Source organism: Octopus sinensis, linkage group LG13 (assembly GCF_006345805.1).
Source record: "Octopus sinensis linkage group LG13, ASM634580v1, whole genome shotgun sequence".
Classification (NCBI taxonomy): Eukaryota; Metazoa; Mollusca; class Cephalopoda; order Octopoda; family Octopodidae; genus Octopus; species Octopus sinensis.
The window spans coordinates 47,200,126-47,224,881 of NC_043009.1; the positions used below are offsets into that span (position 1 = coordinate 47,200,126).

At 37.6% G+C, this 24,756-nt stretch overlaps 1 protein-coding gene across 4 annotated transcripts in view; it reads left to right on the forward strand.

The window, feature by feature from the left end:
* Positions 1–24,756, forward strand: part of LOC115218242 (inverted formin-2) — a 228,402-nt gene that overhangs the window by 159,466 nt on the left and 44,180 nt on the right. For all 4 annotated transcript variants that reach the window (XM_029787971.2, XM_036508345.1, XM_029787974.1 and 1 more), the window contains exon 4: positions 16,058–16,217. In XM_029787971.2, the coding sequence (XP_029643831.1) occupies positions 16,058–16,217 (160 nt within the window). The remainder of the gene's footprint in view (positions 1–16,057; positions 16,218–24,756) is intronic.

Genomic DNA, 24,756 nt, shown 5'->3' on the forward strand with positions numbered 1-24,756 from the left:
GTTGACATTTTCAAACAAAAATATATAACACCCTCACACCACCACCACCACCACAAACAAAGAAAAAAGGTAGGTCGACTTGTACACCAAAACAACTTTAAAAGATGAAAAACAATTCCTTGTGAAATTCATCAGGATTTTAAAAGATAGTGACGATAGTGGCGCAGGAGTGGCTGTGTGGTAAGTAGCTTGCTTACCAACCACATGGTTCCGGGTTCAGACCCACGGCGTGGCATCTTGGACAAGTGTCTTCTGCTATAGCCCCGGGCCGACCAAAGCCTTGTGAGTGGACTTGGTAGACGGAAACTGAAAGAAGCCTGTCGTATATATATCTATATGTATGTATGTGTGTGTCTGTGTTTGTCCCCCTAGCATTGACAACCGATGCTGGTGGGTTTACGTACCCGTCACTTAGCGGTTCGGCAAAAGAGACTGATAGAATAAGTACTGGGCTTACAAAGAATAAGTCCCGGGGTCGATTTGCTCGACTAAAGGCGGTGCTCCAGTATGGCCGTAGTCAAATGACTGAAACAAGTAAAAGAAAGAAAAGAAAAGAAAAGAAGAATGTTTGAATGTTTACATATTTACACTATATACAACTTGGACTAGTATGCCAGAAAATACAATGCCTAAATTTCATTGACTAGGCAGGAATCTTCTACTGGATGGTCTATCGCAAGTTTTCGTAGCCTATTAATCAAGACTGGATAAAAAGAGGGTGATAAACACGTTTTTCAAGATGATCAGTCATTAAACGTGCGTTATAATTAAAGCTTTATATACGTGCGTATGTGTGTGTATGTATGCATATGTATGTATATACATACATGTGTGTGTATATACATATATGTGTGTGTATATACATATGTATGTGTGTGTACATACATATGTATGTGTGTGTGTAATGTGTGGGTAATATTCCTATGTATCTATATATACACACACACATTTATATTTAAAAAATTATATATATATATATATGTGTGTGTGTGTGCGCGTGTGTTGAATTCCCGACATACCAAGATATCTCTTGTGACATACCAAACGGGTTCTCTATCTAACGCCCAAATTATTGGTATGAAATTTAAGAAGGCCAAGAAACGTCACTCTTAATTTTGTAATCAACTTGTAGAATCCAGATTGTATGTTTTAGGAAAGATTTTTGTTACTCATCGAATGTATTAGAAAAAATGGGACACTTTCTGTGGGAGTCACCAGGTACGATTGTTTTGGAATTTTGTACATAAATGTTTTACATGCATATTACGAAAATCATATTCACGTTTTTGGAGAAATTAATTATTAAACGGTTATGAACCTTTAAAAATTAAAATTTTTAGTAATTTTACTCACTCAGAAGCCTCCCTTATGGGCATACCGGAAATCGTCATAGCCATGAATTGATAATCTTATGGGTATGGTTGGGGTTTAAGGTTAGAATTTAGGGTTTAGAGTTAAGGTTTGTAGTGCATTGCAAACGTTTATTATAAACATTAGTTTTTTCTTTCATTTCATAATAGTTCATATCTTTTCATCTCTAAAGAATTACTGCAATAAAATTTTCATCTTTAACTGTTTCATTAATGTTTTCATTTTCTTTCATTAAATTCTTTTCATATATAAACATTAAAAAAGTAAACAAAACATGGCAATTTCAATTTCAATTTCCGTTATGTCAACAATGGAGGCTTCTGAATGGGTAAAACCATCAAAGAATTTGATTCTTTAAATGTCCGTAACTTTTTATTATTATTATTATTAATGTCTCCAAAAACATGAAACTACCTTTTTTTAATGGGCATGCAAAGCTACAAACCATGTAGAAAATTTCAGAAACATTTGGCACAGGAACTCTAACGGAATAGAGCCGACAAAAGCATATATGGTGGGAATATAGTTTATGCTTTATACATATGTATATATATAAATATATATATGTTTTTATGTTCAGTTATAATGAAAATAAATCTACACGAATCTGGAGGGTGACTCCATATTTTGGTAGAGTACAAATTTATTATTCTTAAAAAGAGAATATTATTGACAATGACTTCAAAGTTTCGGTCAACTAAGCCATCGTTGGATATATATATATATATACACACATACCCAGGCATATTCCCCATTTTTTAGGAGTGGGTAGCCAAAACAAGACACACACTACGCATACGCATTCCATTCATTTTCCAGCTCAAAGAGGTGAGCCCCGTTCTATGCTCGGATCAAGGTATAGAACGCAACCCCCAATAATCCTAAAAGACAAGGGGTGGGATAAGGCTAACACCTAATCTCACCCTAGTACTATGTATATATATATATATATATATATATATATATATATATATATATATTACTGTATATTTTGTTATACACCACTGGTTAAACGAGCTTCCTCTCATTGTTGTAGCTGTCGAATGATAGCACCCTCTGCTGGCTAGGTGGGTAGGCCAATATTCTTCCTTGAACGGACGCCAGTTTGTCGCAGGGTTAGCCATTTACAGCTGAGTGAAATGAAGCGATTTGCTCAAGAACACAAAGCACCGCCGGTCTGGGAACCAGAACCACTATCTTGCGATTGTAGACGCTATACCCTAACAACCAGGCCACGTCCCATTACACAATGACACATACACACGCACATACATACATACATACATACATACATACATACATACATACATACATGTACGTATGTATAATGTACTATTCCTTGATGGTAAGATCAACAACAAAAGTACTCCATCTGGTGAGAAATAGCTATTATTTAATAGACACAACACATGCTTTTATGTACTACTAATAGTTTCTTATGCTGAGAACATGCCAAATAATGAATTACAAAATGTGTGGCATCCCAACACAGTCATCAGGCACAAACCACATAGCGCAACGTTTCTTCTATCATTCCATTTTTAGTTCGTTATAATTTGTGGTTTGTGCCTTATGACTGTAATCGTATGTTACACATGTTATAAATCAGTCTTTAGCTTGTTCTCAGCATAAAAAAACATGTACTGTGCCTATTATATATATATATATATATATATATATATATATATATATATATATAATATATATATATATATATATATACACACACACAGAGTCAATTAAGAGGTATAATCTAAAGACGTAATCCTGTTCTTTTCACTATAATATAATGGCAGTGTACTTATGATGAGATATTTATTCTCCTTTATTGTATATGTCTGAATGAAAAGTATCATGATATCTATTAAGGTGAGTATTAAAGAATTTCGTTTTCATTTAATTCTAACCATTATTTCAAAAAAATTGAACATTGCAATATCGCGCCACTTGTTAAATGTTTCTGCAATAAACATTACCTTATATATATATATATACTAACAGTATCGCCCGGCGTTGCTCGGGTTTGTAAGGGAAATAACTATATGAGCATTTTAGAGAGTTATTTCCCTTATATAAAACCGAGCGAAAAATGGATTAAAAATGCGGAAAAATGATGGTAATTTTTTTTTTAATCGTAGACTCATCGTAGACGCGCGTTAATACCCAGAAGGGCTCGATATGAATCTCGACTATAAGATACCCGCTTTTGGTCAAAATGCACCGCAAAATGTGGGAGTAGTTAGGAATCTAAATCGGAGTAGACAGACCCACACACAACTACAGTTTTATATATAAAAATATATATATTTTAAGGCATTAATAGTTTGATGATAAACAAGGATTTCCGACGAAATGTCAATGATGAATGTGTTTTAGATATTGTTAAATTGGCTTAGATATTTAGGTTTGTCAAAGGCAAACTTCTTAATTAAATTTAAATCATAACTGGCAAAAAGATTCATTATTCTGTTCTAAGTCATTTATCGTTTGGTGGTAAACAAGGGATTTCGAATTGCTAATAATCAAAGAGTTAGAGATAGTGATAGAACCGAGGAAACCATGTTTCCATTGCTATTTTCATAATGCTGCTGCTATCTGTCGGTCGGTCGTGGTTCCTGATAGAGAACTCGTCCCGCGTCCCCGAGAAAAATATCTAGAGGTGTCACAAGTATTTTTCTTCGTTTTTTTTTTTTCGGGGTGACAGGGCGAGATTTGATCCCAGAATTCCTCGACCCGAAACAAATAACACAATGCATCCCATTCTCCGGTCTAACGATCCATCAGTTTGTCGCCCTCGATGGATCCTTAAAAGATGAAAAGAGAATTTGAACTCAGATACAATGAGACGTTCTATCAAACCACTCTAACAACCCTGCCACTAAACAATTTTTCATATTTGGGGACAACGCCAGTAATTTTGGGTGGAGTGGGGTGGCGTAAGCCCATTACATCGACCCCAGTGCTCAATTGGTACGCCAAAAGGATGAAAGGCAAAGTCGATCTCGGTGGAATTTGAACTCAAAACACAATGAAAGACGAAATGCTGCTAAACATTTTGCCCGACGTTCTAATGATTCAGCTAGTTCGCCGTCTTAAGCCGTCCCAAATATTGATTTCAAATTTTGGTACAAGCCCAGTAAGTTCGGAAGAGTGAGGGAGTCGATTACATCGACCCCACCAGTGTTTAACTGGTGCTTATTTTATCGTCTTCGAAAGGATGAAAGGCGATGTCGACCTCGACGGAACTTGAACTTACAACGTAAAGACAGACTAAATGCCTATTTCTTTATTACCCACAAGGGGCTAAACATAGAGGGGACAAACAAGGACAAACAAACAGATTAAGTCGATTATATCGGCCCCACTGCGTAACTGGTACTTATTTAATCGACCTCGAAAGGATGAAAGCAAAGTCGACCTCGGCGGAATTTGAACTCAGTACGTAGCGGCAGACGAAATACTGCTAAGCATATCGCCCGGCGTGCTAACGATTCTGCCAGCTCGCCACCTTAAGCCATCTGAAATATTAATTAACCTTTTTCTAAAGTTTGTCAATGACTAACATTTTCGTTGAATATTAGGCTTTCTCCGTCCGGGTTGCGGAACCGTGGAACAAGCTGCCGGACGAGATACTGAAGATGCCGACGACCGCTCGGTTCAAAGTCTCTCTTGACCAGAAATGGCCTGAACTCTTTGCATGAACACCCTCCCTGTACATAACTCCATGTCCCCCTACATGACCTTGCTTTTTGCTTTTTGAGCCAAAATTAACTTAAGTGAGAGCAGAGATTGAATTATGAATTGTTCGAGGTGGGTGAAGGTGGGGTGAGACTTATTTATCTGAGATATGATATCAGAAGAATATTGACCAAACAAACGAGAATATCGTCCCTTATATATATAAGACACACAAACAGAAGTAAGCTGCCTATTTTATTACAGCTGTTTGAACAATGGAGTGGCATGGAAAAGTGATAATTACTTGTGAATATCTATTTCTTTCTATTTCTTTCTAAAGTCTGGAGTGCATGCTTGCTGTTTATTTTCAAATGTGTTGTTAACGTCTGTTCGCACACACACACACACACACACACACACACACACACACAAACACATCAACGCATGTAAATATATATTTGTATATACATATAAATATAAACGTACATATTTAGATATATCTGTTTGTCTATCTATCTGTTTATCTATTTATCTCTACATACATACATGCATACATGCATACATACATACATACACACATACATGCATACATACATACACATACACGTACATACACACATACACACATACATACATACACACATACATACATACATACATACATACACACATACATACATACATACATACACACATACATACATACACACATACATACATACATACATACATACATACATACATACATACATACATACATACATACGTAAATAATCTATCTCGAGTTAAATTATTTCAAGTCTCTCGAAATTTCCAAATTCTAAGATATATATATATATACACACACACATACACACACATACATACATACATACATACATACATACATACATACATACATACATACATACATACATACATACATACATACATACATACATACATATATTATATTAAATTAGAGATAAAACCACTATTAGGAAAATCATACAATGAAAAACTTAAGCCAATACATAAGATTAATTAATTTATATTATTTTAAATATATATCAAAATTATTAAAAAAAGATAATTAGTATAACACTACGATCGTTATATATATATATATATATATTATATATATATATATATATATATATATATATATAGATATATATATATATAGTTAATCCAAACATAAAAGCACAAAAAACACAACAACGCGAGGACGTAGAACAAATATAGTAATATATATATGTATACTGGAATTTAGAATTTATAAATTTTACGTTAGTCAAAGCAAACCGTACGACGAGGCTGGAGAAAGCACAAACAAGTTTGTTAGTTATACCAACAAAGGAAACATCGCTCAGGATGTGACACAAACTAACGTCACGAAACTAGAGGTTGCCATTATTATTTGCTTTAACGATATAATCAGACCGATGTCGACTGTTTATGATGATGTTATTTAATTAACATGGATTAACATGGTACTAGATATACATTGTAACCTGATATCTAACTGTTAGTCGAAAATATTTTTATATTTACTTTGAACAAATATTACACCCATTTGATGAACTGGTATTTACTGGTGTTGCTACTTCAAACATGAAATGTTTCGTTGTTCTTCAATTCTGTTGGTAAATTATCCAGAATCTTCTATAAATATATCTATCTTTTTAATTCCGATTATATGGCACTTATTGGTGAATCTACTGCATCTATGCATCCACAATGAGAATGGCAATGGTTTGTTAGCATCACTACAATTATAAAACAGGTTTCGAATATGATTGTTGCTAGGAGTGAGCCCAGGAAGGAAGAGCAGTCAAGTTTTTATCTTGCGTTCAAATTTCGTAAACAAAATATAATTAAACCTATTTGAAAGAAAAAAATAACAATGAAAATATTGGGTTTGAATATAAAATATGACCAAGTTTTTCTTGTATTAAAATAATCGGCAACATTAGCAGCAGGAGTGGTAGTAATAGTGTAACTACATCATTACATTAATATTTATGATGATGATGACATCAGAAACGAAACACAGAATTTGACACATCAACAAAAACAATCTTAGAAAAACGTTTTTTAAAAAGGTCAGTACAAACCAATCATGGGCATCTCATCCTCCAGTCACTTAAAACAGTCAAATGGTTCCCGTAGGAGTTTTAAACCAACTTTTCCAAATCTTTTCGTGGGAGCTAGTCGGAAGATGATGGACGGACAGACGTCCAGTTTTCGATTTCACATTAAGAAACAATCCATTGAAAAATCTTGTTTTAAAAATGATATTGAAAATCTACTGGAAAGTTCTCTGGAAATCTATCAGGTAGGTCTCTTCGATTTCCTCCGTTCTCATAAACAAATGAGTTATATGTGTGTTCGTTTGAGTTTTTCATCACACTAAGTTACTAAACACGATACACATTTATTGGAGATTATTTTGTATGAACTCTTTTCAAATTTTGGACTTTGACCACACCAACTTCCATTAGAGCCAGTCGCGATCTTTTATTTGTCACGTGTTCACGTGCTTTGTAATTCTACGCATCACGAGGAAATGTATCTGTCAACAAGTAAATATTTACTTTGCCGGATGACAAATATTAGAATCTTCACCGATAACAATTTGCAAGAATATGTAACTGTGATAGTTTTAATTTACATCCTCAATGCTCCCGATGAGGACATACTACATATTGGTTTTAAATTTTGGCAAAAGGCCCATAATTTTGGGTGAGTGGATAAGTCGATTACCTCGACCCCAGTGCTCAACTGGTACTTATTTTATCGATCGCGAAAGGATGAAAAGCAGAGTCGATCTCGACGGAAATTGAACTCAGAACATAAAGACAGACGAAATGACGCTAAGCATTTGTCCGGTACGGTAACGATCCTGCCAGCTCGCCACCTTGTAGTCACACTACATATTCTTTTCTACCCTAGGCACAAGGCCCTAAATTTCGGGGGAGGAGGCCAGTCGATTAGATCGACCAAAGTACGCAACTGGTACTTAATTAATCGATTCCGAAAGAATGAAAGGCAAAGTCGACCTCGGTGGAATTTGAACTCAGAACGTAAGGCACACTACATATATTATCTTAGTATTGTTTGAAACAACAATGTCAGAGAGTAATTATTTGGTTCCATCTCTTCGGTAGTAAAGATTGGATCTAGGATGCTTTGAGGTCCCGACAAGAATTGGCAAACTCATAATAAGTCAAAGTTGCATTGAAGTCTGAAAATGGTATTGAAGTCAATTTCTCTCCTTACCATTGGCAATGCTGTGAGGAAAGTTATGAACATCGCAAATTCCATGAAATGTTGTAAACAGAATTGAATCAACTCCAGTATATTTTATCAGCTTTACAGAGAAGTCAAAATTGATCCCGATGGGGTTTAAATTCAAAGCAAGAATAAATTCTTCAATGTATTTAGACCAATCAAGCACACACACATTACAAATGAGTTTACAGTGCTGTGGTTTCTACAACCATTTTGGGGGGTTCAAAACTGAGTAAGAAACTTTCTATGCTGGAGTCAGGACGGATTGATAAAATAAGTACATGACATTATTGTTTTTAATATTAATCCTTTTCTTCCAAGCTGGGAAATAAAACTTCGATGATTTGGATGGCATTCAGCAAGTCTTTCGCAAGTCTTTGTTACTTTCCTCATGAACCGATTCCTTTCACTTGACTTACCTTCAACTGTTCTATGTCCACTGTCATTTGGCCGTCCTACTTTGTACTTTCCAGGTGGTGTTTGCCTTAATGCTACCTTAGGTATTCTTTCTCAGTCCACTCCGAATGCAGGGTCCAGCCATCTAGGTCGCCGCCAGCATTATATTTCAAGGACAACAGTTTTGCAACCAATTTTCCAGTGCAGCTTTTCATTTCAAATTTTGTTAGAAATTAAGATTTAATAGATTTAATAGATTTCCTCAGGTATCTATTGTGGATTGCATTGATCTAATTCATTAACTGGACAGATTTGACATTGTTCAGATAGAGAACACGGCGTATCAAAGAAATATGCCAATATTATTGCGATGTCTCTTATTACTAATAGTTTTAAACTGAAAAACGAAAATGATTGAAGACGCTTGGCTAGTCCTAATTGATGGAGGCATTATACCTTCGTCTCAAATATACCCTCATTATTCATGATGTGTTCCAGGTGGACTTATAAATACATTACACAATACCCTCTCGAGGGCAAAAAAGTTATATTTTATCAATTGCAAATCCGCTTTAAGTTTATTTGCAATGCTTTTCTATCTTAATGGCATTTAACTTGTTGTTTATGCATCCTTAGAAAAGTATTACCTTACATGCTGGTGTCGCCACTAGCGACACATTATCAAGCTATATAAATCTTTCAGAGAACTCCTTCAAAGTTTACTTGCGCCAACAAATATCTCATCCCGCCATTGCCACATTGAAATACTTCGGAACTTTCGAAATATATTTGGAAATTGAAAGATTAAGTAGAGACGGGGATTTTACGGGCAGTATTACATAAGATGCAAGCATCTACGAACAGAGAAAAATGAGGAAAACAATGCCTCACAGAAAAATACCATATAAATCATCATCAGAGTCAATCTTACATTTCAAGGAAAGCGAATGATTTCGACGAGCCAAAACATGCTCAAAACATGCTCCTTTGACAACTTGAAAGCCCCATCTGTCTCCTTAGAACAATGCAGTGACAGGTCACAGCAGACTTCAATGATCTAAAACGCTAAAGTCGTTAGCAGTCATTCTACTCTTTTTTTTTTTTCCATGCCTCTTATATGCACGGCGACTCGAAAAGCTGATTAAACGAAACCGTAGTCCGTGATAACAATCGGTGTTAATCTCACGCGAAAACAAAATCACACACGTAAACACGCTAACTCACAAGCACACACACACATGCATGCATACATACACACACACATGCACACACATATGCAGATAGAGATAGATAGATAGACAGACAGACAGACAGACAGATATACATACATAAATATATGTATACAAACATGTGTGTGTGTGTGTGTATATATATATATATATATGCGTACCTTCACACAGTACTACACATATACACAAATATATACATATATACATACAATTGAACATATGTATGTGTATAAGTGTGTGTGTGTGTGTGTGTGTGTGTGTGTGTGTGCATATACATATGTGTGTGTGTGTGTGCGCGCGCGCACCTGTATTTATTTATGTCTGAGCCAATAGGGATTAGACCCAAGACCGCAGTTTCCTTCGATTAGACTTTCTTTTCTTATTTCTATAGAAGTTTTATTCCTATGAAATGCATTAATTCTACGGAGGTGCCCGATCTGTTGCACGAAATCGTCCGAATGCTTTTCTTAGTTCTACTACAGGGAATGCAGACTAACTGCACGGGGTTGACCGAACTTTAACATCTATAAGAAAGGACAGCTGTTAACTCTGTTTTTCTGTCTTCAAGTCTCCGCTGATGAGTCGAACTTTATCGACGAAACGAGGTCTGGTCTTGAAGAAAAGAAAGGTATCCATTTATGTACGTATGTATGTACATAGGCATGCATGTAGGTACGCATATAGGTATGTGAATGTGTGCGTGTATGTATGTATGTGTATAAAAATGTATGTATGTTTGTATGTGTATAAAAATGTATACATTTATATATATATGTATACATATGTGTATATATTTATATATGTGTGTGTATACGTGTATATGCATGTTTATATATATGTATATATATATAAATATATATATAAAGTTAATCCAAACATGAAAACACAAAGAGAAAACACAACAACGCGAGGACGTGGAACAAATATAGTATTATTGGACGCTCAGGAAAGAAGGGAAGAAGGAGGGTTTAACGTTCCGAGCGGAGCTCTTCGTCAGACGTACACACACAGATATATGCTCGGTACCCGCAAGTATATGTGACTTGATAGCATGTTCCGTGTTTTAGTTAATTCTTTAAGTTGTCCATCTAGTCGTGAAGACACATAGATGCCCTCTTGTTTCACCCACCCTTGATAATTAATTTTATTCACTTGAGAGAGCTGATGGGCTTTTTGGTCACAACCCTAGTCGAGGAGTTCACGAATTTTATATCTATTTTTACTTTTTTTTTTACTCTTTTACTTGTTTCAGTCATTTGACTGCGGCCATGCTGGAGCACCGCCTTTAGTCGAGCAAATCGACCCCGGGACTTATTCTTTGTAAGCCCAGTACTTATTCTAGCGGTCTCTTTTGCCGAACCGCTAAGTGACGAGATGTAAACACACCAGCATCGGTTGTCAAGCAATGCTAGGGGGACAAACACAGACACACAAACATATACACACACATAAATATATATATATATATATATACATATATACGACAGGATTCTTTCAGTTTCCATCTACCAAATCCACTCACAAGGCATTGGTCGGCCCGAAGCTATAGCAGAAGATACTTGCCCAGGATGCCACGCAGTGGGACTGAACCCGGAACCATGTGGTTGGTAAGCAAGCTACTTACCACACAGCCACTCCTGCGCCTATTTGTATATATTTTTAAATATTTTGCTCGCGATTCGTCACGCCATATGCCCTTCATCTTGATTCAGTTATCAACCAGACTTGAAATGCATATCCATCTATGCAGACATCTTTTCTGCTTACCATTCCTGGGGCGGGGGGTGGGGGCATGAGGGTAGAGTCCTTAGGCACTTTTTCCATAGGGTTCTATGAGAAGCGATCGTCATTACACTTTTTGGCTGGGTTCCCCAAGCGAGACTAATTGAGACTATAAAACTATCCAATCGTGACGTTCTTGGTCTAACCTCAAGTCTCCTACTGGTTGGCTCGGCTTGAAGAATCCGTTTTGCTATTCTTTCCTGTGATATTCTAATCATACGCCCGTAGCAGCTGAGCTGTGAGCTCTCAATGGGCCTCACAAAAATCTGTGCTTAATCAAGGCAATATTCGGTAAAAAAAAACTGATATAGTACACATAGTGTCTAAGTAGCAAACTTGTCAAAATTTCATACAGGATTTATGCAGGAACCTTGCTTGAATTTGTCAGTTATCATAATAATTGCTGAGCCGTTCAACGAAACGTCACAAAACCAAGCATAGTCATTGCACAGGAGCAGATAGCATGAAGTCTATTTTTAGGCCGACTCGGTAGGCTGGCGATCAATGGCTTCACATTTTTAGCACAATAACAAGACTTTTAGAGGGAGGGGTAAGTCGCTTACATCGACTCTAATGTTCAATAGTGATTATTTTATCGGTCGCGAAAGGATAGAAAGCAAAGCCGACATCGGTGGCATTTGAACTTCGAACATAAAAAACCTGAAGAAATATCGCTAAGCATATTTGCTGGTGAGCTAACGATTCTTATTTCTTTACTACCCACAAGAGCTACACACAGAGGGGACAAACACGGACAGACAAAGGGATTGAGTCGATTACATCGACCCCAGTGCGTAACTGGTACTTAATTTATCGGCCCCAAAAGGATGAAAGGCAAAGTCGACCTCGACGGAATTTGAACTCGAAACGTAGCGGCAGACGAAATAGCGGTAAGCATTTCGTCCAGCGTGCTAACGATTCTGCCAGCTCGCCGCCTAGGTTGGCTATCGCCGATCGTCATCTGCGCACGTCACATGCACTCTGGAAACTTTTAGATAATACTCCGTACGCTTATATATTGAAGAACGCTTTGATGCAAAATCTACCACTTCACCTAATTACTGGTCATCTTGCTTCGGCTCACCATTAGGTACTAATTATGGAAATTCAGAGAATGGTAGTCGTGTTGTACAAGCGTTTGTCACTGTAATCCAATGACGTACAGTATATACTCTTTTACTCTTTTACTTGTTTCAGTCATTTGACTGCGGCCATGCTGGAGCACCGCCTTTAGTCGAGCAAATCGACCCCAGGACTTATTCTTTGTAAGCCTAGTACTTATTCTATCGGTCTCTTTTTCCGACCCGCAAATGACGGGAACGTAAACACACCAGCATCAGTTGTCAAGCGATGTTGATGGAGACAAAAAGAAACACACAAACACACATATACATATATATATATATATATATATAATATATATATATATATATATATATATATATATATATACAGTTAATCCAAACAAGAAAACACAAAAAAACACAAAAAATATATATACATATATACGACGGGATTCTTTCAGTTTCCTTCTACCAAATCCACTCACAAGGTTTTGGGCGGCCCGAGTCTATAGTAGAAGACACTTGCCCAAGGTGCCAAGCAGTGGGACTGAACCCGGAACCATGTGGTTGGTAAGCAAGCTACTTACCACACAGCCACTCCTATGATGACTTCATTTGTCTCTGAAAGTCCTATGGCAATGGAAGGATGGCAACGTATGTCAACCAAACCATGCAGAACTGCAGCGAGAGGTCATGGATGGAAAGTCAAAAATGCTACTGGCAACGAGGAAGTAGAAGACGGAAATCACCATACATGTGTGTTTGTGCATGTATGTGTGTGTATGCGTGTGCGTGTGTAAACATACATGCACACACGCGCCTTTGGACGGCTGGATCTCCGTCAATATCGACATGCCCAGTTTCGTACATAAAGTTCTGACGAGGTGATCACCTTGATTATACTTATCCCCTCAATCATATATTGTATGTGTATATGTGCGTATGCGTGTGTGATGTTTTTGCAGCTTTAATACTAATAAAGTATATATATGTGTGTGTGTGTGTGTGGTGTGTGTGTGTGTGTGTGTGGAGGTGCAATGGCCCAGTGGTTAGGGCAGTTGACTCGCAGTCGTAGGATCGTGGTTTCGATTCCCAGACCGGGCGTTGTGAGTGTTTATTGAGCGAAAACACCTAAAGCTCCACGAGGCTCCGACAGGGGATGGTGGCGATCCCTGCTGTACTCTTTCGCCACAACTTTCTCTCACTCTTTCTTCTGTTGGCCTGCCCACTTAGCCAGCGGGGTGGCGTCATTTGAAGGCTAAAACAATGCGAAGTGCATTGTGACCAGCGATGTGTAGCAACATCTGATAGTCTGTTCGGTCACGTGATCACGTGATATATATATATATATATATATATATAGGGTGGTTGTCTACTCCTTATGAAGAGTGTGACCACCTCCTGTACCTACACCTTAGAACCATTATGGCATCTGATGTGGCTTTTTAAACCAGACTATGTTTTGGAAAGATACCCACATAGATTGCATATCCGATTTGGACCACCAAGAGCTGCGATTCATTTTAGCCATTTTAAGAACAAAGAAGCAGTTATAATTTTATTTTTTCTCACCTGTTTATTCCCATTTCTATGACTCGGTCACTGGCACCATTTAATTACCTCATTCTAGCGAGGCAGTGCAGCCGGGATGCAGAAATGCGACGAAAATTTTGACACTTCATTGTAGACATTGCTTTAAAAAATAATGGGAAAGTGAATATATCAGGGGGGGGTTGTTCTTTAATAGTTTAAAATGCTTCTTGTATTGCGTTGTGGTTTTAGTATCAACACACGATCTCATATAAAGTTATTTGCCTATAGCAACTGGTTTGGTAAGTCACTTATCAAATGTCACCTACCAAACAAGTCGAACTGCAAAATATACACACACACACACACACACTTGTATGACCCTCAGTCAACAGTTAAGATATGGTGATCGGAAGATATGTTTGTGTTTTTTTTCTTTACCCTGGGCGTTTCACCCGTTCCGTGGTCTTAATATTTTTTACATACATACATACGTACGTACATACATACATACATACATACATACATACATACATACATAGGCAACACACTGAAACATTCTTGCTTATGTAAATACACAAATACATATTCATGCACACATAAATACATGAATACTATATATATATATATGTATACATATAGTTGTACACACAGGCATACATATATTCATACTTACATATACATGTTGTGTGTGTGTGTGTGTGTGTGTGTGTGTGTGTGTGTGTGTGTGTGTGTGTTCGGGTACAAATTTGAATTTACAAACGGGAGTAAAAAGTAGAGTTTACTTATATATTCAAAGAACCGGCTACTCTGAGTCTGACAGGGCGTTTGTAGTCCGTAAAAATGATAGAGCATTGGATTAAATTCCAAACAATATTTACTATTGACTCAACGTTTTTGAACTTGTCTGACTCTAATTCTTATCCGACTCCAACCCGACATGATGGAATATGTAACACACGTATAAATCTTATTCCTTTCCCCGTACCTATAACATTAAAAGTGGAGGCGCAATGGCCCAGTGGTTAGGGCAGCGGACTCGCGGTCATAGGATCGCGGTTTCGATTCCCAGACCGGGCGTTGTGAGTGAGTGTTTATTGAGCGAAAACACCAAAAGCTCCACGAGGATCCGGCAGGGGATGGTGGTGATCCCTGCTGTACTCTTTCACCACAACTTTCTCTCACTCTTACTTCCTGTTTCTGTTGTACCTGTATTTCAAAGGGCCGGCCTTGTCACTCTCTGTGTCATGCTGAATATCCCCGAGAACTACGTTAAGGGTGCACGTGTCTGTGGAGTGCTCAGCCACTTACACGTTAATTTCACGAGCAGGCTGTTCCGTTGATCGGATCAACCGGAACCCTCGTCGCCGTAACCGACGGAGTGCTTCCATAACAATAAATCATCATTTATATTACTCCACAATGTATAAGTGTGTACATAATTGTGCAAAATAATCGTTCTGAGTCCAGAAATATCTGTAACAGTCTGAAAATATACTTTAATACATTAAAATATTAATTTTTTTTTTCAATGGTGCATAAAATATTTATTTATTTCCTTCTTAAAACGTCTTTTTAAAAACGTCTTTTAACGTGGTTAATTCTGTATTTGCTTGTAATAAATATTAATGCCGGATGTTTCAATTCCGTTACATTACTATCACAGCAAATGTTCAATTATAATTCATTATTACCACCATAATGTTTTTCCTGTTTCTTTTCTTTTTATTTCAGGTTAGTAAAAATGAGCGCTACAGATTTAGTTTCATCGTGAAAGAACTGAAAACCACGGATATAGTCAATTATAAGCGTAATTTAATGGCCTTCATTAACTGTATATTGTTTGCTACTGAAGATCTCTACAAACGTGTACAAATCCGTGTGGAATTTAGAGGTATCTATCTTTTAACTACAATTTCTATTTTAGTATGCCCATGTTTTAAACAATCATTATTATCGTTATTCATCAAAGGCGGTGAGCTGGCAGAAACGTTAGCACGTCGGGCGAAATGCTTAGCAGTATTTCGTCTGCCGTTACGTTCTGAGTTCAAATTCCGCCGAGGTCGACTTTGCCTTTCATCCTTTCGGGGTCGATTAAATAAGTACCAGTTACGCACTGGGGTCGATATAATCGACTTAATCCGTTTGTCTGTCCTTGTTTGTCCTCTCTGTGATTAGCCCCTTGTGGGTAGTAAAGAAATAGGTATTACGTCTGTCTTTACGTTCTGAGTTCAAATTCCGTCGAGGTCGACTTTGCCTTTTATCCTTTCGGGGTCGATAAATTAAATACCAGTTGCATACTAGGGTCGATCTTATCGACTAGCCCCCTCCACCAAAATTTCAGACCTTGTGCCCATAGTAGAAAGGATTATTGTTATTCATCATGTAAAGGCGGTGAGCTGACAGAATCGTTAGCACGCCGGGCAAAATGCTTTGCAGCATGTAGTCCGTCTTCACGTTCCGAGTTCAAATTCTGTCGAGGTCGACTTTTCCTTTCATCATATCGGGGACGATAAAATAAATGCCAGTTAAGTACTGGGGGTCGAGGAAAACGACTTTACTCCTTCCCCCGAAATTGCTGTCCTTGTGCCAAAATTTGAAATTATTATTTATACATTCTTTACAATTTTTTATATAATCAAATGCTAAACTGCTTTCCTGTTTTTCCATGGTAATTCGCCAGCTGACTATGTTTCCTGTTCTCTCAGTAAAAGTTGCCTGATCAGTGGGTACTTTTGTAGAAAAGATCGAATTCAAACTCTTTAATTAATTGCAATAACTCAAATTGATGCTGTTTAGAGTTCCATCGATGGAGTAGTTTCTCCATGGCGCAAGCCTGGGCGGTAGAAACGAAGACACTGGGCTGCCCAGACACCAGAATCTCCCTCTCCGCCCCCCAGACATAATCCAAAGGAATGCAGTGCAGTACGTTTGGAATCTGGTTGGCTGCAGGAGTTGCCGGGAAGGGGTCGAGATTCGACACCCTACCGCCTTCGGGGCTCCACTCCGGATTTTCTGTCTGGGTTTACTCCCATAGCCTTTCCCTCTCCCAAGAGCATCCGCAAGGCAGCGGAGCGAGGGTTTGGAGTCAGAGTTTTCCTTCTCCTAGACTGGCTGCCAGCCAAGGCTAACGAGCCCAGTCTGCCCACCTGGTTATACCGCCAAGCACCCGGTCGCGCCACACAGCAGGCTCAGTGAGAACAGGGGGTACCGCGTGAAGGTGCTGCTGTGGACACAGTAGTGCAGGAGAGGCCATAAGCAAGAACTTTCCGCAAGGCGCAGCCAAGTAGAAGTTCTGCAGCGTATGAAAGATTTTTTATGCTAAGGTTTGTTACAGCGGCAAAAACAAAGAATCGTGCGTTTTACAGTAACAATAGACGAGAGCTCTGTAAAATGAATATGAATTTCCAGTGAACCGATTTTGAATCTCCGTTTGAGCCACTCACGTTGATGTCGTTTAGATGCTCAAAAGCATCACGCAATCTAATTTTTTTCTCATCTACAAATTCAAAACCTTTGAACACCTGTGACATCTGCAATGGTTTTGACAATATTAAGCAAAAGGACGCACTATAGTATGTTGATATTCTGTCTGTCTGTCTCTCTCTTTCTCTCTCTCACTCTCTCGTCCGCAAGTAACGAATGTAGTGTCTATCCTTTGAAGTTCAAGATAGATTAACCGAAGAAACTTTGCGATATTTAGTTATGGTTCATTGTATTTTGAGTTCATATCTGCTGAGGTTAACTTTGTCTTTGATCCTTCCGAGGTCGATCAAGATTCCTAAAATGTATCCTAGTTGTGGATGGAATTCACGTCAGTAAACTTTGACTCAGCATTTTATCCCCTTCACGAAAAAGAAAAATTCCTGTTTAAACCTGCTGAGATTTGAACTGGGTTACCTTCCAGTTACCTAACAACTGTCCTGATTATCTCTGCTTTTCTCAACCTTAGATGACATAAATAAATTTTTAGTGCGGGGAACGATATTATTTTGGCGTCATTTATGATTTCGCAATGGTAGTGAAGTGAAATGGCTTTCAACAAGAATCGAAACTTCCTCTGCGCAGTTTGTCGAGAGACAATATCGGGACGTCAAATCAGAAATCCCCTTAAACTGTAATGGACTCTCCTTATTACAATACATATCGCATTCAGAGTCATAAAGCCTTAAACACCTTTGTCTTAATTTTTTTCACTTTCTATTTACTGGCTTCAATTGTACATACTCTTACAACTATTTAAATAGTACCTTTACCAGAGATTTTTAAAGCATTAAACACTTAGTATTTTTTTAATCAGTTTTGAGGAAAATTAGCTAAAATTATGACCAGACTATTTTGTCGATTGTGGATTACATTTTTTAAACTAATATTTATAATTTTCATAGGATTTGTTTCAAATCACTAATACTTAACAGAAATTGTTTAGTAATTATTAACTAAATTCTAACGTTATTAGAACTTGTATTTGTAATTAAAATCTGTTGGTCAAAAATGCAGTTGCGAGGTGGATTCAAGAAGATATTTGAGTGTATTTTATCTTCAAATTCTTTCGAAGGTTAGTAATAATCTTTCTGATTCCATACATTTCTTTGCTAAACATTCAGCTAAATTGAGAAATAATTCAAATTTTGGTTGTCCGTTCCGTTTATCTTTCTTAAGCTTGTTAATAGTTTACAAAATAACTCGGCCAGTAAAAAGACAGAGCAGACGCATTTTAATGTTTATCGGTATAATGACATGAATACACATAACATGAATATGTATTTCGTGATTTTTCCTTTTATCTCTCCCAGGTCAATAAAATAAGTATCGCTTATATTGAGGCTTATCTATCGATGAAACGCCTCTCTTATAACATGGCTTTTGTATTACACATAAATTATCGATTACAATTGCGTTTGGATTACTAGTTCTTGCTATTTTCTTTTTACTTATAAAACTAATGTCACAAAATCCCACCCCAGCCCACCAAAAATTTGAAACCCTGCATCTTTGTCTAAATAAGAACCCAATATGCTTACAGCACTGATTTGGGCCGAAAGCACAAGATATATGAAATATATTAACTGAAATTTTGCAGACACAGGGCGATGTAGTTTTAATGATTTGGATTTGTTTTAATTAGTGAAATAATATTTTAAAAGTAAGTTAAATCAGACAGGGGGCTTTTTTTTTTTGATACCAGGAGCAAATTGCAGACTCATAAGAACCTGTGACGGTCGGTGCAATTTGTACCAAGGAAAGTCTTAGATCTTTAATTTTATAAATTCATAGATATGTTCGAAATCGTGTTATTCAGCATTAATTAAACTGCTGCGCATGCGTAGCTGTGTGTTAAGACGTTTGCTTCCCAATCACATCGTCCCGGTTTCAGTCCCATTACGCGGCGCCTTAGGAAATATCTTCTACAGCCTCCAGCTGACCGTAATTTTGTGAGTGGGTTTGTAGACAGAAACTGAAGGAATCCACACATACGTGTGTGTGTGTGTATTTGTATCTTTGTGTTCGTACTCCACCACCGCTTGACAACGGTGTTGTTTTGTTTACGTCCCCGTAATTTAGCTGTTCGTCAAAAGACCGACAGAATAAGTACCTATTTCTTTACTACCCACAAGGGGCTAACACAGAGGGGAAAAACAAGGACAGACAAACGGATTAAGTCGATTACATCGACCCCAGTGCGTAACTGGTACTTAATCTATCGACCCCGAAAGGATGAAAGGCAAAGTCGACCTCGGCGGAATTTGAACTCAGAACGTAACGGCAGACGAAATACGGCTACGCATTTCGCCCGGCGTGCTAACGGTTCTGCCAGCTCGCCGCCTTCGACAGATTAAGTACCAGGTTGAAGAAAGGACTGAGCTCGATTTTTCGACCAAAAGTTCTTCAAAGCGGTCTCAGCAAGGCTGCATTCTAATAACCGAAACAAAAGATATAGCAATTAATCAGAAAGTTAAATGCCTCCGAGCAGATTGTTTTAAAGATGATAAAACTCCTTAAAAGACTGGTTCCACTTTGTTGTAATAGATGAAACTGTTGATGCGGCGATTCTCCGTCGGTTAACAAGGTTGTCAAAGTTTAGTACTTAAGTAGTTATTGGCCAAATTTAGTGTTGAGGAAAAACTATTCAATCCATTAAGTGATAAAAATTTCAATTTGTGATATCTTCAAAAGTGGAAATTTTTTTAGTTTATGCTTCGGATTTATATAATTCCTGAATACATAAACCATTAAATCTGGATATCAAAATAATATCCAATTATAAACAACTGTACTATATTTTTTTTTTATATGCCTCCTCCATAGCTATTGAATAAAAAAACAAATTCTGATTCTACTTGTTTATACGACACACATACTTACCAATATCTTTTATTCTCTCAACCTGTCCTTTCTGATAAACCAACATTTTCAAACAATCTGATACTTGTTTTCGTAAACATGCAACAGAAATTTATACATTCTTTATCAATCGATGTTTACTTTCGCGGTACTACTTAAGAAGAGTGGTCCCGGTGCGCGCACTCGCGTACTCGCGCATCCGCGCTAGCTAGTCGTGACTAATCGATCCTGCAACGACTACCTAGCAAAGTAAATAAAACACAAAATAAATCATTTTTTTTTTTACACAAAGTAAATAATCTTTTTAAAACAAAGTAAATATAACACAAAAACTATTTACTTTGTGTAAAAAAAAAAAATATTTATTTTGTGTTTTATTTACTTTGCTAGGTAGTCGTTGCAGGATCGACTAGTCACGACTAGCTAGCGCGGATGCGCGAGTACGCGAATGCGCGCACCGGGACCACTCTTCTTAAGTAGTACCTGCTTTCAATTTCTCTGCAATTCTTTTAGACGATTTAAATTGTGCCTGTGTTACGAAACCATTTTTCTTTATATCTGTCTTGAGAATAGTTTACTGTTAGTATAACGATTCTTGTAAAAACTGCTAGCTTGTCTAAAAACAGGCTCCCTTTCAGTTTTTCGTATTACTTATGCTTGATCAAATAGTTGCGTTGAAGATTGTACTTTTTATTAGCTGCAACCGAATCTTTACAAATAACACACACATTCTCCATTTACTTCTATGAAAATAATTACCTATCCATTTTACTGCTATGGCTGACAAATATTTTTCTATCTGTAAGACTGTCCAAATCTTTTATGAAATTTGCATTATTGATTTTAAATTCTTTGAGGCGCAGGAGTGGCTGTGTGGTAAGTAGCTTGCTAACCAGCCACATGGTTCCGGGTTCAGTCCCACTGCGTGGCATCTTGGGCAAGTGTCTTCTGCTATAGCCCGGGCCGACCAATGCCTTGTGAGTGGATTTGGTAGACGGAAACTGAAAGAAGCCTGTCGTATATCTGTGTATATATATATATATATATATATATATATGTGTGTGTGTGTGTGTGTGTTTGTGTGTCTGTGTTTGTCCCCCTAGCATTGCCTGACAACCGATGCTGGTGTGTTTACGTCCCCGTTACTTAGCAGTTCGGCAAAAGGGACCGATAGAATAAGTACTGGGCTTACAAAGAATAAGTCCCGGGGTCGATTTGCTCGACTAAAGGCGGTGCTCCAGCATGGCCGCAGTCAAATGACTGAAACGAGTAAAAGAGTATATATGTATAAGCTTAGGGCTCGAGTATACTATCTTTGGTAAGTCTAATTTCCTCCTGGAGATTTTCGTTAGAAATGGTCATTCTGTTTATTGTTTGGCTGAAGTCTGCTTTAAAATTTATAGATATTTGACTGAAGAATTGTACCATTAAAACTGGTTGTAAATCATCGACGACTCAGCCAGTTTAGAGGTCAGGGACTGGGATAAATTGATCGGACATAGAACAAGCCTTTCAAAATTGTTAAAAACCTATCTGAATAGCGTAGAATCATCGATACAAGATTTCCCAATTGGTAAGAAGATATATATAAATAGGAAATAAAACTAGTTGAATAGTGTACTTAAACTGTGTGTATAAAAAATATTGTGGATATTTTATGATTTCGCTTTAGGCGTAGTGAAACTAATATTGTAATAATACATATTTGTATTGACATGTGTATCTCTACAAATTTGATGCTACAATTAGTGACAAGAGAGAAAAGCTGGGCCTCGACTTTAACGGAAGTGAGACAATAACAATCTGAAAGAAAGTAGCACCAATTTTTGACATAAAAATTAAAGGAACAACCTTGAAACCAGTCGACTTTTGGGAGAGCTATCATTATATCAGATGAAAAAAATTTCAAAAGTTAAATCGAAGATTGGACGATCCAAGTCTGCTTTCAGCGTGATGAAGCGTATTGTCAAATAAGCAGCCATCAGCGAAAGTGAGAGAGAAAGGAACATACATAGAACCTATCGTTACATATGGCTGCATGACTTGGAACATTAGCAAACACGTACAAGTGGCTACCAATGCTGCAGAGATGTTAAGACAGTTACTTAAGATACACAAACTGACAGACAAACATTGAAGTCACTTAGAAAAGTAGAAAAACTTATCAGTTAAGAAGGCAACCAGTGAAGTTCATTGGAAACCATTTAAGACAGAGCCTTGAATGTTTGATAACAATTGGGAAGACTGAGAGGGAAGATACTCAATGACCTTAGCAGATGGTTCCGGATAGACTCTCCCAATAAATTGCCGTGGGACAGTAGTGGATGAACGTCCATAATCATTGATGCTAGTAGGAGTGCCATATGGCAGTTTGTTCTCTCTATCTCTCTCCTACACACAGAATCCGCCATCTATACAAACTGGATGACTTTAACATGTGCCGCAACTTTCGGAACATTATCCAAACCATGAAAGTTACTTCCGTGCATCATGCAACCCACAATCCCTCCTGCGTCCCAAACTGCAGCCAATTTTTAATTCTTGTCATGAAGATCACCACCAACCATTACGAAATCCTTTTTTCGGCGACTTCACAATCATGAAATACTTTTGCGGAGGAAGCGCCCACATTTGCAACCCGCTTTGCACCCAAGTCTACCCAGTCTACATTGAGAAAATCTTTTCCCAAATTACTTCCACCCTTCTACTCCATCAAGCAGCCTCAGAAACCTCCTGTCACTTGAATGCATCCAAGCCACCGTTCCTAACGATGTCTCTTTCACTAATTTCTAACAATGCTCTCTTGTACTATCCTCAAACCACGTTAAACTCTTCAATTTTTCTTTCTCTTTCGGGATATATTCCACTCATTGAAAACGTACAGCAGTTTGTACAATCCCAACAAAGACAATCCCTTTGACCCTACCAACTATCTTACATCTAATAGCTCAAAGATGATGGAGGTACCCGTTAATAACTTTCTCTAACATCTTAACTCTCCATCACTCCTTTCATAATTACAACTACCACAGCTCTCGTAAAACCAGATCTCCCAGAGACTTAAATTCCTATATCACTGACCAGTTGGCCTTCACACACATACACACGGTAGATTTGAAAATCAGTGTTGTTCACTTCGACACTAGCAAAACTTTCGAATACGTTAGGTGCGAATCTCCTATCAAAACTTCCCGCTTTTGGGTTCTATCCTTCAGTCATCTATCCACGGCTTCCTCTCTGGTCACATCACTGCTATATCTACTGATGCAGAAGGCGGCGAGCTGGCAGATACGTTAGCGCGTGGGGTGAAATGCTTAGCGGTATTTCGTCTGTCGTTACGTTCTGAGTTCAAATTCCGCCGAGGTCGACTTTACCTTTCATCCTTTCGGGGTCGATAAATAAAGTACCAGTTTCGCACTGGAGTTGATGTAATCGACTTAATCCCTTTGTCTGTCCTTGTTTGTCCCCTCTATCTTTAGCCCCTTGTGGGCAATAAAGAAATATATATCTACTGATGCAGCTCTCTGAGGATTCTAATATAGGAGAACACTCTCATTCTATTCAAATGCTTGGCGTCTACCGACACTGAGAACCTGTTCTGGTAAACATATATCCTTAACAAAACAAAGACCGCATTTCAATGACTGGTATTCCTATTCAGAAGCAGAAAAAATGAAAACTTAGGCCTTGGTCTGTACAAAGCATTCTGATAAGTTTGTTCAAAATGTACATTTTTGTTATCAGTCTTTCAGTTCTCTCTAATTTCATACGCTCACTTTCATAAGTGCCTAGTTATTCTAATGGCTGGAAAAACATTGTAAATGTGTAATATATATGATGCATGGACGCCAAAGAAATACGCCCTGTATATTATGGGTGATACACAAGACAGACGAACGGTTAAACACCCAATAGTAACACTCCTATCCACTCTTAGAAAATTTCAGAAGCACCTGACATTGGAGAATTACTTCCACATCTAGATCGAGATTTCTACGTTTAATTTTATTTGACAAGGAGGCAGTGGGAAAAATCCATTACGATAACGCTTCGTGGTTCCGCATAAAACTTGAAATCTTTCTAGTAGT